The sequence below is a fragment of the Borostomias antarcticus genome (genome assembly GCF_949987555.1).
Source record: "Borostomias antarcticus genome assembly, chromosome: 18".
In the NCBI taxonomy this organism is placed as follows: domain Eukaryota; kingdom Metazoa; phylum Chordata; class Actinopteri; order Stomiiformes; family Stomiidae; genus Borostomias; species Borostomias antarcticus.
Window position 1 is genome coordinate 11,877,574 of NC_140251.1, and position 12,529 is coordinate 11,890,102.

At 45.1% G+C, this 12,529-nt stretch overlaps 1 protein-coding gene across 1 annotated transcript; it reads right to left on the minus strand.

The window, feature by feature from the left end:
• Positions 1-3,718: 3,718 nt before the first annotated feature.
• dkk3b (dickkopf WNT signaling pathway inhibitor 3b) lies at positions 3,719-12,103 on the minus strand (the record flags this gene model as incomplete). The annotated part of the gene is made up of 7 exons (XM_084452766.1): positions 3,719-3,873; positions 4,212-4,356; positions 4,525-4,617; positions 6,679-6,747; positions 6,874-6,993; positions 7,655-7,786; positions 11,909-12,103. 7 exons carry the CDS (start codon positions 12,101-12,103, stop codon positions 3,719-3,721), a joined length of 909 nt encoding a protein of 302 aa, XP_084308892.1.
• Positions 12,104-12,529: the final 426 nt, after the last annotated feature.

Here is a 12,529-nt window from a genome sequence, read left to right on the forward strand (position 1 = left end):
ATACATGGCATTACAAACGAAATATACCTGGATAATGGACGAGTGTTGTGTTTTCCTGGTACCAACTGTCTCCAGGTTCCAAGTAACAGCCGCAGCTCCGTAACGGCAAAAGAACGAGTGCGAGCTCGAGCTGGGGTTGAGAGAACAGGAAGAAGAGGGGTTGAGCTCGAGCTGGGGTTGAGAGAACAGGAAGAAGAGGGGTTGAGCTCGAGCTGCGGTTGAGAGAACAGGAAGAAGAGGGGAGAAGAGGAAGAAGAGGGGTTGAGCTCGAGCTGGGGTTGAGAGAAGAGGAAGAAGAGGGGTTGAGAGAACAGGAAGAAGAGGGGTTGAGCTCGAGCTGGGGTTGAGAGAACAGGAAGAAGAGGGGTTGAGCTCGAGCTGGGGTTGAGAGAACAGGAAGAAGAGGGGTTGAGAGAAGAGGAAGAAGAGGGGTTGAGAGAAGAGGAAGAAGAGGGGTTGAGCTCGAGCTGGGGTTGAGAGAACAGGAAGAAGAGGGGTTGAGCTCGAGCTGGGGTTGAGAGAAGAGGAAGAAGAGGGGTTGAGCTCGAGCTGGGGTTGAGAGAACAGGAAGAAGAGGGGTTGAGAGAAGAGGAAGAAGAGGGGTTGAGAGAAGAGGAAGAAGAGGGGTTGAGAGAAGAGGAAGAAGAGGGGTTGGCAGATGAGAACTCAGCGCGCGTGACGTCAACATTTGTGAAACGGGGTCTAGCTAGTTACCCTGTGTGATCTCGGTGGTCTGGTAAGTTTCTCTATAGACACACGTCAAGGGTCTGGTAAGGCTACTGATGGACACTCTCACTTCATCAGCACTGATGTAAAAAGTGTATAACTGCCGCAAATATTAGGCTACTGTATGCCCACTTCTTCAGTCACAACTGGGTGCCTGATGTGGCTGGCCTTGTACCGCTGAAAGTGAGTGTTTCACTTCAATGACATGTCGTTTCATTCATCAAATCAAACTTCAATGGAATTGAGCTATATGGGAAATAGTAGCCTATGAGAAACTCCTTATACACACCCTATCACTCACATCATCCCTCTGGGGTTTCTCCTATCATTGACTTCCCAAGAATAAAAGCAGATTGTAGCACATGAATTAGGGCTACTTGAATTGAAGTGACAGTAATCAATGGTCCATCTCACGGAGCACTCTGCAGGGCCAGCAGTGGATATCCCTGTAGGGATACTCAACCACTAATCCCCTAAGTGAGTGCTGTTCATTTGTGTTAAACAGATCCATTCCACAGGCTGCAGTCTATCCTGCTGTTGTAATGGTCAATCCCCATGATGTGCATCAGCTGTGCTGTGTATCACAGGGCATCTGGCTACATATGGTCCTTATTCAGTCATCCCATCCTTTTATCTCTGAGGGCATAGCATTATGCTTACTATCTGTCACATATGAAAGCACACTGGGTTACTCCAGCCCCTGTTAATGGTGCTGCTAGATAGTGTCTGCTATGTTTGCCATGTCCTGTGAGTGAAAATTTGGCCGGCTGTGGCCTTGGTGTTTGTATATGATGGTGTTTCATGGTTATATTCTGGCTACTATTTCCCACGTAACACAAATCTTCAACCGTTGCTGCATAATCCACCAAATGAGAGAATGCTATACTGTAGCTTGTCACAGTGAGGATCACTGGCCAACCAACCAGCTGAGCTGACAGTGTGATAATGTTTTTACTCTGGGATGTTTTCTTACACAGTGCCACACATGCGGAGTTGACTGTGCACCTGTGGGTTATGTATGTAGCTACTGTACTAACTTTGAGATACCCCTGTGATGGCATATCTCCTACCTCAAAACTTTCTTTGCATAAGGTGTTTGCGTAATCACCTGGGCTTGAATCTGTACTGTAGATGTACATTTTACAGTGTTTGCAATATGCTACCGGTTTGTCCACACCTATGAAGTTAAACAATTTATGTTTGATGATATATGCATCTAGAAGGATAATCTCTAGTGTGTTCTCATCGCTGGTCTCACATCATACCTTATGCAAAGAATATGTTGAGGATAGACTGCATGTCAAAAAGACACTGAAACCAAGATACACCCCTGATATGACAGGTCTTTTCTGAAACTGTAAAATAATACTGCCACCTAGTGTACATATTCAGTATGTATAAGTACTGAATGAGCTTCAAGAGACAAGAGACTTCAATGTCCAGTATGGTGTTTTTATGTTACATTGCAGTCATTTAGACACTTTTATCCAAAGCAACTTACAGTACAATAACTGCATTTAAAGTGGGAAGACAGGATGCTACTACTACTTGCCAGAACTCACAACACTCCTTTCTAAACAAGTGACTAAGAGCATAATCTAATGCTGAAGACAAAGTGCAAGCGTAGCAAAATGAACATATGAAAATATATATAGGTGCTTAAGAGGGAGGATCCAGGTGGTACTTCTTGAAGAGATGAGTTTGAGCCTGCAGCAAAAGATGGGCAGTGACTTTGCTGTCCTGACATCAGTGGGCAGTTCATTCCACCACTGCGCGGCCAGGACAGAAGAGAGCCATAACCATGCCGATCAGCCACATGTGCCTCGGTGTGACAGGAAACCCTGGTCTCAATGGGCTCCCCTGGTAAAATAAAGGTAATATAAAAATGTGTGGTTTGATCTCAAAAAAGCACCTGAAGGAACATAAACAATTGTGCATGGAGGAAGGGTTGAGGAAAAGAAGTTCCACAAGCTCGTCTGACACGACAGAAGGCGGCTACTTGCTGTTATTATGGCCAAGGGAGGAACCACAAAATACTGAGAACAAGTGTGAATATTTGTGATTCTTGACTTTACGCTACAATAGAAATTTAAATAATTTGTGGATTGTAGTTTGTCCCAATGAATTATTATTATTACTATTACTATTATTATTATTAACAAATATAATTGTAGACATTTTGCATTTTTGAGCATAAAATAAAAATCATTACATCTGGTTTATTTTATATGATCTGTTTTGTTCATCTTTGTCTAGGGTGTGAGTAACAGTGTCTACTGTAGGGTAGATGAGCTGCTACAGGGAAAGAATACTTGGTGGTAGTGATATCATTCAAAAAAGACATTGTTATATTAAAAGTTTATTCTGAGATGAAATACCAAGTGCCTTGATTTGTTCTAGGTCAATGCAACTGAGAACATGTCAGTCGTTAACATCTGGCCTAAATCATTTGTTGTCCAACATTGTCATGTACGGTATGGGTAAAAAAAAGTCTGTAGAGTCTACACTGTCCAGAAGCAACATTTATCCCAAGTACTCCCTACACACACATGTAGATCCAAACTATTCTAATAAGTGCAAGCAAGATGGTGAATGTCCCACCTATCCAATAATAGGGGAAGTCTGGGCCACCAGTTTGCTTATGCCAATCCAGTCCTTTCAGACACATGTCTGGAGGGTGTGTTAGGGAGTAGTGGTTGTTTCTGTATAGAGCAGCACCATTATCTCCTCTCAGACACAGTAGGTTCTTCTGAATGTCCAGGCCTCCTCCATGAGTGTGTCATCCACCTACTGCTCGCACAGGGACCAACGCCTGCCAAGTGAAACAGAAAGATTTAGGGTGATGGGTGAAAAATGTTTAGTTGCATTTTTATGTTATCCCATCACTTCCTGGAGAGCGGTGACAAACGCCGATGTTACTGTCAAGGTTGAATTGAATTGATCTGCATTGATCTTTATTACTGCTATGCAGGTTTAACAGCACCCTGGCCTCTCACCCGTGCTGTTGGCAGTGGAGGCCGCTGGCGCAAGGGCAATGGTCCTGGGGGCCGTCCTGGTCCCAGGCCAGCATGTCCATCAGCAGGTTGGGCTGGCTGAGACACGGCTCCCTCCTCACTGGTCTAGGGGTGCATACTGGGTACAGCAGTTCTGATACAGTCACCAGGAAAGAGAGGGGAGGGGGGGGGGTTGGTGGCAGGTATTGAGGAGTAAAAGAGAGGAGCGAGGGAGATGGGAAAGAAAAGGGGAAAGGATAGAAACAGAGAGGGAGGAGTGGAGGGGATAGGAAACCAGAGAAGAAGAGGAAAGAGGGAATAATGAAGGCTTTAGTTCCGAAGGATAATACAGTCTGTGGTGATCCAGATTCAATGCCTGATCATCACATGATGTCCGTAAGCTTCCTGCACGTGATCTTCAATGGAAGTTCTGTAAGCTTGGTCTGATGTGCGTGTATTTGAGATTTGCTATTGTAACAGATTTGACCTTACCTCTCTGAAATGCACAGCAGTGCTGTGGCCTGCAGTCACTCTGGTACTGACAGATACTGCCTGCATCGCCCTGGGTGGCGTTGACTGTGCACTGCCCCCACACACACATGTTCCCCGAGCAACACTCGTTATCCTTGGTGCATGTCTGAAATGCCAGGCAGCAACACACACACACACACGCACACACACACACATGCACACAGAGCAGCTCTTACATGTTATCATAACTTACATTGACTGCCAAAGAAGAGAATCTCAGTGTAGCAAATGTTGACATTCGGTCAAAAAAAGCAGAAAGGTGAACAGTACCCACCATATCCACAGACCTGCAAGGGAAGCACCTGGAGGTCTGGACTTCATACAGGCAGAAACCTAGGTGCCCACAGTCCTCATCCACCATGCACTCCTGGGAGAGACGTCACATTGTATCATCAGATAGAGGTAGCGAGTAAACCTGTTGTCTATGGTTATCCATATGCATCACCTGCTTATAATACACAATTATATTTGATGATAGTCATAACTATTCCTTATCTACTGTATGTTCTATGTTTGCTAATACAGTCAGAATAATTAGGTGATGAGATGCAGGCCTGCTGCATTCTGGTCCGGGAAACATGCTTACATAACTAGGGACTGCGAATAACATCTGATCTAAGCTGCAAAATACATCAGAGAATTATTCACAACATGTGTTAGGGTGAGAGGTGCTTTGAATAATGTCAGTTATTTCCCTAAAAGTGTTCTACAGTAGCACTAATGTTTTTTTTCCACTGGCCTGTGAAGGGTTAACGATGATCTCAAACCAAAACACTGAAACGCTGTTGTTGTTTCACAGCCACCAATCAGTATCTGCTGGAGGTGCTCAGATGTTGTGACCAAAATGAGTTCCATGGAGGCAGCGGAAGATGTGGGCAGCATGCTCAGTGTTTCACACGTGTTTGTTTCCACTCCTCTCAAACTCTGACCACTGAGAGGAGACCAGCAGGATCAAACAGATCCTCCTCGATGACATCGCCGTCTAGACAAATGTGTGTGTGTTTTGAGAGAGAGACAGAGAGAGAGGGAGAGAGAGAGCAGAGAGAGAGAGAGCGGAGAGAGAGAGAGAGAGAGAGAGAATCTATGTGTGTGTGTGTGTGTGTGTGTGTCTGTTTGTGTGTGTGTGTGTCTGTGTGTGTGTGTGCGTGTCTGTGTGTGTGTGTGTGTGTGTGTGTGTGTGTGTGTGTGTGTGTGTGCGTGCGTGCGTGTGCGTGTGTGTGTGTGTGTGCTTCAGGCTGGCAGCCGTCACCAGTAATAGTTTCCTTCACATACCACTCACATCAATCTCAGCCAACTCCCTGTTCCCGTGACAACACATCCTTCTGTGACCAATGGTTTCTAGTGGTGTGTGTGTATGTGTGTGTGTGTGTGTGTGTGTGTGTGTGTGCTTGCGTGTGCGCGTGTGTGTCACCAAGAGACACTGGAGAGGACAATCCCAGTACCCACTACTGTAATTCTGTTAATGAATCCCATATGTGTATAGCCATTACACTGGCTGCAAATAGCATTTATCTCCATATCTTTTGGTAAAATAAAATGCTCTGGGGAACCCTCTAAAACTCACTTTTTCCCCTCTCTAAATGTGTGGTCTAAAGAATCTAAGAAAGTGAACCATTCAGCACAATAACAATTATGAGAAAGAGATGTTCCTACATTAAATGCATTTTGTAAGGTTGGTCATTTCCACAGAGACAGTTAACTGTAGCATTAGTCATTTCCCCAGAGTCTTCCCAGCTGACTGACTATCCCCAGTACTTTTACAGGTCTATTAATTCAACCACATTCTGTCCCACTGCCAGGAAAGTAAAGATCAAAAAACCGTTGTAAAAACCCTGATGCCTGAACAGTCTGTAGAATAATGACTTAAATACTGGTGTTCTTGTGTTGGTTAACAATGAAAAGTACAGCCTACTCAGCTCGTAATAAAAATGACCTCATTCAACAGAAAATGTACCACAGCTGTTCAAAGTGTGGAAAAGTGTTCCTTGTGTCTCTTCATTTATCTTACAGCAGCTGACAACTGTCTTTAAGTTGCTTCTATGTGACATGTTTTCAAGATAACCAATAAGATCCTCTGGAACATTGACGTAGTCTGAAACTGGAGCAGCACGATACAGTCTCTCCGACTCTAAACAAAGCGCTAATTTCCTGTTCTCTTGTATTTCAAGGATATGAGAGAACCTTAAAGGGGCGGAAAAGGTTTGATATAAACTGTATGAAATATAATATCGGCATAGACAATTAATCAAATATAGGCATAGGGGTCAACATAGAGCCACATTGAAACTGAGATGAGACAAGCTGATGACTACAGTGACTCAAACCTGGGTCTCCTAATTGACATACTGTAGCCCTGTACAGTTCTAAGAATAAGGTTATAGAAAAGCCATAATCCTTAATCAAAGAAAAGATGTACATCCAGACTCACGTGACCCACATCGTTCCATCTGCCTATGGTTTCCATACTGGACGTCTCCTCTGTTCTGTTCTCAGCCTCCTGCAGGGTGAAAACAAGGTTTTCGTCAGAAAAAAACAACATTATTTTTTCTTTTATCCACCCCTTGAAATGCATGTTGTGGGAACAGGTAACATGTTGTGGGAACAGGTAACTCACAGAGTGTACCCTGTCAGTCCTGTCCACAGGGTGGTCTCTGTCCTGAGCAGACGCCCGGGTGGGCTCATCGGGGGGTGTGCCAGGCTTGTCTGGGCCGACCAGAGATGACTTGGCACTCTCAGTGGCCATCTGGTGAAACAGGGCACAGACACACTGGAGCTTATTTTCACTGTCAAGAACTGTTTGAACATGTTAGTCATTAGTCAACAAACTGCAAGATAATACAGCCCATGTTTATAAAGCATTTCAACTGTACTGGCTATTATACTATTTTATCCAAAGGTAGTGAGTATTTTACGGGGTCTGGAAATTACGATTTCAAGCATTTTGGCAGTGAATAGCCTACCTTATATTTGGGTTATGATTATGGTTAGCGTTTAGGGATATGGGTTAGAGTTGGTTAGGTTTTGAAAGCAGAAATCCCCAAAACAAAATTCAGCTACGTAAGGACAGCGGGCGCGTCTTACGGCCGCCGAGATGGCGGTAGATATATTGCGCCGTAAGAATAGCGGGCAAGTCTTTACGACCGCCGTAAGAATAGACTGTGCCTTATCCAAAGCCTAATTGCAACACATCTAACACATTCACAAAGAAAGAAAGAAAGAAAGAAAGAAAGAAAGAAAGAAAGAAAGAAAGAAAGAAAGAAAGAAAGAAAGAAAGAAAGAAAGAAAGAAAGAAAGAAAGAAAGAACGAAATAGGTACTATTATTTGTTTAGCTAAAGATGAGAAAGTTCTGGAGAGTCGAAACTATACAACGTAATCCAAGAGTGAGTGACTGGGGAACACGAACCTGATCCACCGCTTCCTCCAGAATGTGCTGCGTGTCTTCCATCAACATCTCCACTTCACGGAACATCTCATTCAGGCTGGCGTGCCCCAGTGCCAGAGTATCCTCGATGGCATCTCCAAAAGTGACCAAGGACTGGCCCGAGAGGCCAACAAATAAATAAAAAGAGAGGAGCGAGGCGAGCACCATGGTCCTGACCGGGCGGCAGGCAGGCAGATCTACTGTATGCGCTCTGTGCGTCACCGTCCGGGTGCTGGAGAGCTCGCTAGTGCGCAGGGCGCCTGTAGCCACGGCAGCTGGATTTGTTTTATTTGGAAAGTCTGGTGAAAAAAAAAATTGAAAGCAAATAGCCTAGCATTCTTATAAAGGAAGTAGGGGCTATAGCATTACATAATTACCAACAAAGACTACTTTTGTGATCCAAGACACAGTTTGTTTGTCAGCTGTGACTGTCTTCACCGAATGAGCTAGAGGCTGCGAATGGTCATGACTGATAATAATGAAGGATGCTATACTCCAGATGCAAGGGCCACCCAAGGTAGGGGCACAGCGGCCCTTCGCCAGTAGATGGCCCTGTTGTCTACGATTCAAACAGACTCGTTTTCAACTCTTCAGTGCCCACTAGGCTACACTGTCGAGCTTCCGTGACCGACCAGCTGCTGTGGGTGTTCACTCGATTTCAAAGGGAAATATCAAACACTGTCTGCAGTCATCTTTCAATTAGTAAAGTAGCCTAGTCCCGAAGCAACAACAAGGCATACAGCCAAGGTCTCCCTTCATAAAGACCGCTGTCAATAATTAAAGGCCATAACATAACCGACCCAGCTAGGAAACACCATTTTGAAGTTGTAGGCTATGTTTTGTATCATCCCTTTAATTATTAAACACTCTTCTAATATCTTCAAAAATAGTTAAACATTCTTTCGCAATGGTCCTTTGCATTTCGAGACTTTAATCTGAAGGAAAGAATGCTCGCAATTAGTCCTTAAATGTATGCTGAGAGCCGTGTTGAGTTTATCCTGAACTTCCCATTGGACGTGATTAACAGAGCACCGCCTCGTCAGGCATGTGCACGGCTCCCGTTTGAGACCGGGCTGATCTGAGAACAGTCCATCGATCGCTCCTGACTGAGGAATGATAGCGGTGTAGGCTACACAACTTTACACACGTTTTAATTGCTCGATGGACACTTGGTATCGCCTGGAGGATCATTTGATTTGGATTACAAGACATATATTTTATTGCGCCAGCTGTCATTTAGTGAATTTACAAGTGACAGCCAAGTGTAAGTAAATTATGATAGCCTGCTTCTCATTGAGCGTGAGTGCACGACTGACCGATTAACTGGAATGTTATTTGGAATTGATGAGGTTATGAGATAGCCCTGCAGCAAATTAATACGCAATAGGCTTTTTCAAATTCCAAATTATATGTAGATCCTAACCCTGAAGTAGCTTAATATTGTGCTTGATTGTGTGTTAATGACAAATTGATCCATTGTTAAGAACATAGTTTTCGTGTTTTTCTCCCATCATTAGTCATTAGCCATTAGTGACGTGGGAAAACATCAGAGGTAGGCTACACTTCTGGTGCTAAGTGAAGCATTTATGGGTCAAGTAATTTGAAACACTCTTGAATGAATAAAACGATTAGACTAGAATCATGCTGTAACCAAACACTGCTACCAGTAGACACTTGTGTTCATGTAGTCTAATTAGCAAAGCAGGCTACCTGTCAATCTTTCTGATCGATAGGCAGAAATATAAGTAGATAGAAGTCTATCCGGTAAAATTGCTACTGTAGGCGTACTGTATTGATACCCGAAGGAACATTACGATGATATTAACTGATGCTGAGTCCAGCGTTTTTACCTATGATAAGGGTTTGAGGAAGTAGGCTATGCTGCATAGATCTCTGTGCATGGAAACTATGGATGAGAGGTGATGGTTATCTATCCTGATAACTTCCGCCAATCAAATGGTGTTTTTCTTCAACCAAGTTGAGAGAGGACCTCAGAAAATGAACTAGACTCACTTGATACAGTGTGTGTGTGTGTGTGTGTGTGTGTGTGTGTGTGTGTGTGTGTGTGTGTGTGTGTGTGTATATCTGTCTGTCTATGTACTATGTCTATGTATGTCAACATGCATTTCTCCCAGCTGTTAACCGCTAGCTATAATTAATGATGTCACATAGGCCTGCTGTAGCTCTACAGTACAACCACGGTGCCCGAGACCTTATAGAGGTTCTCTGTGTGGACATGGTTCACCCTCATTGACACAGCAGCTACCCTCACAATGTTAAATCTTCAACATTTTCATAATAATCTCCCCCATGGGGTAAAAAGTACAGTTACACAAGCTGAGACTTCCTGGAATAAGTCAGTGACTTATAAGGGCTGCGCCTGGGTATCAGCATGCAGAGACGGGGTCCTGGGGACAGAAATACACCAGGGGGGTGTGGGGGGGGGGTCGAGGGGGTGGGGGGTCACTATCCACCCGGATGGGCTTCTGTGAGTGTCAGAGCAGATAGGCCAGGCTAAGCTGGACTAGGTTGACAGAGAAGGAGCAGGGCTCAGGCAGGGTCTGTTCATAGGCAACCCCTAGGCCCTATAGGCCTAGTCCCTAACCCTCCATAGACACCAGAACAATCCTTTCAGATCTAAGTGGAGGCACACACACACACACACACACTCGCTTGTACACGCTGGGTTGGCTTTGTTCCTCCAACTTGACATCGGATGACTAACTCTTGGTGAGAAGGACTTTTCCTTTTACAGTAATATTATCTTCCCATATTACTTTTATTGCCTCCTGTGAGCTGTGTGCAGTCTTACAAGTCTAGAAGACCTTTGCACCTGTATTCTCAACAGGTAACAGACATACTTATGTCCTAATTGGTCACCAGCAGCCCGTCAGGCCATGATTAAGACTGCTAGCAGGAGTAATCTAGTCCCTCTAAGGATTTCCCCCCAGCTCCAGTTTTGATTGGCTACGGCTCTGACTCAATGTTCTTTTTTTCCTGGTTATAAACACCTAAATGTTGGATACTTACGGACAACTGGTCACAGAATCAGACAGGAGTTATTTTCAGTAAACAGCTTTCTTGTCCAACGGTATGTACTGTAGGCCTGGTGTGTGTGCGAATCATGTATGATCATGAATGGTGCTGGACTAGAGTATGTTAACATAAAGCCCTATGCCTTTCATAGAAGGTGCTTTGCTGTGTGTTAGAATGTGTTGTCACTTGAGTGTGTTGTATATTCAAAGGAGATGCTATATTTGTCTACTCAACAGAATTAGACTGCTCAAAAGCACATAGCTCTTAGGTTGAAACATTTGCTTTGTAATTCTGTATTTGACCCTCAAACAGCCTTGAGATGTATTCAGGATCCCGGGGAACTGAACAGTATCCCTGGAGAATCCTGCTCTTTGTGCCGTCACTGCACCAAGCTGGGGTATTTACACACCTACTTACTTACTCACATGCCTGCCTATCCCATATACCCCTAGGACTAGCATTGTGTTGACTTGAAGTTCTCTGTTTTCACAGGTAAGTTTTTACTTCTGTTGAAAAGTTTGTTTGGTGTTAGTTTGTTGTCGATTCTGAGGAGCACCTCATGTGAAAAGCATTGGTCTTGGTCCCGGTTGCCTTTAGTGAGTTGACAATGATTTTCATACATTTGAATCGGTTGGGAATGATTTTCATATATTTGAATGGCGTAACTGATTTGAATGTCTGTCGTGTGTGTGTGCGTGTGTGTGTGTGTGTGTGTGTCTGTGTGTCTGTGTCTGTGTCTGTGTGTCTGTGTGTGTGTGTGCCCTCTTCCTCCTCGTCGTCTTATTCCCCTCCTCCTCCTCTCTCCAGAATCAGAAACCGTTTATTGCCATGCAGTTACAACGTGCTAGGAATTTGCTTTCTGGCGAGGTGACACAAGCCTTGTTGAAGAGGCTGGTGGCTGTGGGGAAGAAGCTGCCTCTTTGGCGTGTGGTTGTGGTCCTGATGGACCGCAGCTAGTTCCCATTTGAGGTCCCGGGAGATGGTGGTGCCCAGGAAGCGGAAGGATGGGTGTCGTTCAGTGTGGTGGGGGTGGCTGGTTTCTTCCGGAAGTCTATGATCATCTCCACCGTCTTAAGAGCGTAACTTCAGGAGCTTGACAGACTGGTGGCCGGAGGTGCTCTTGGTGTCCAGGGAGAAGAGTAGGGGGGAAAGGACACAGCCCTGGGGGGAGCCGGTGCTGATGGACCTGGAGTCGGAGACGCTTTTGCCCTGCTTCACGTACTGTTTCCTGTCAGACAGGAAGTCAGTGATCCACCTGCAGGTAGAGTCGGGCACGTACAGCTGGGAGAGCTTGTTCTCCAGTGTGAGCGGGAGGATGGTGTTGAAGGCCACAAACAGGATCCTGGCGTAGGTGCCTGCGTGTTCCAAATGTTGAGGAATGTAGTGAAGGGCCATGTTTACTGTGTGTTCACAGACCTGTCTGTTCTGTAGGGGAATGCAGAGGGTCCGTGATGGATTTGAGGTGCAGCCAAACAAGGCGCTTCAAGACCTTCATTACTACAGAGGTCAGAGCGACGGGTCTGTAGTCATTCAAGCCGGTGATCTTTGCCTTCTTGGGGACAGGGACGATGGTGGAGGTCTTGAAGCAGGCTGGTGCATGGCATGTCTCTAGAGAGGTGTTGAAGATGTCATTGAACACCGACAGCTTATCAGCGCAGAACTTCAGCATGGTGAGAGAGTCTGGACCGTCCACTTTCCGAGGGTTCTGTCTCCTGAACAGGCGGTTCACATACTTTTCTAGGATGGTGAGAGGCTGTGCTGCAGTGGGAGGGGGGGGGGGGGGCAGCTGTTGGGAAGTCTGGACCCTTGTTGGAATGGGGT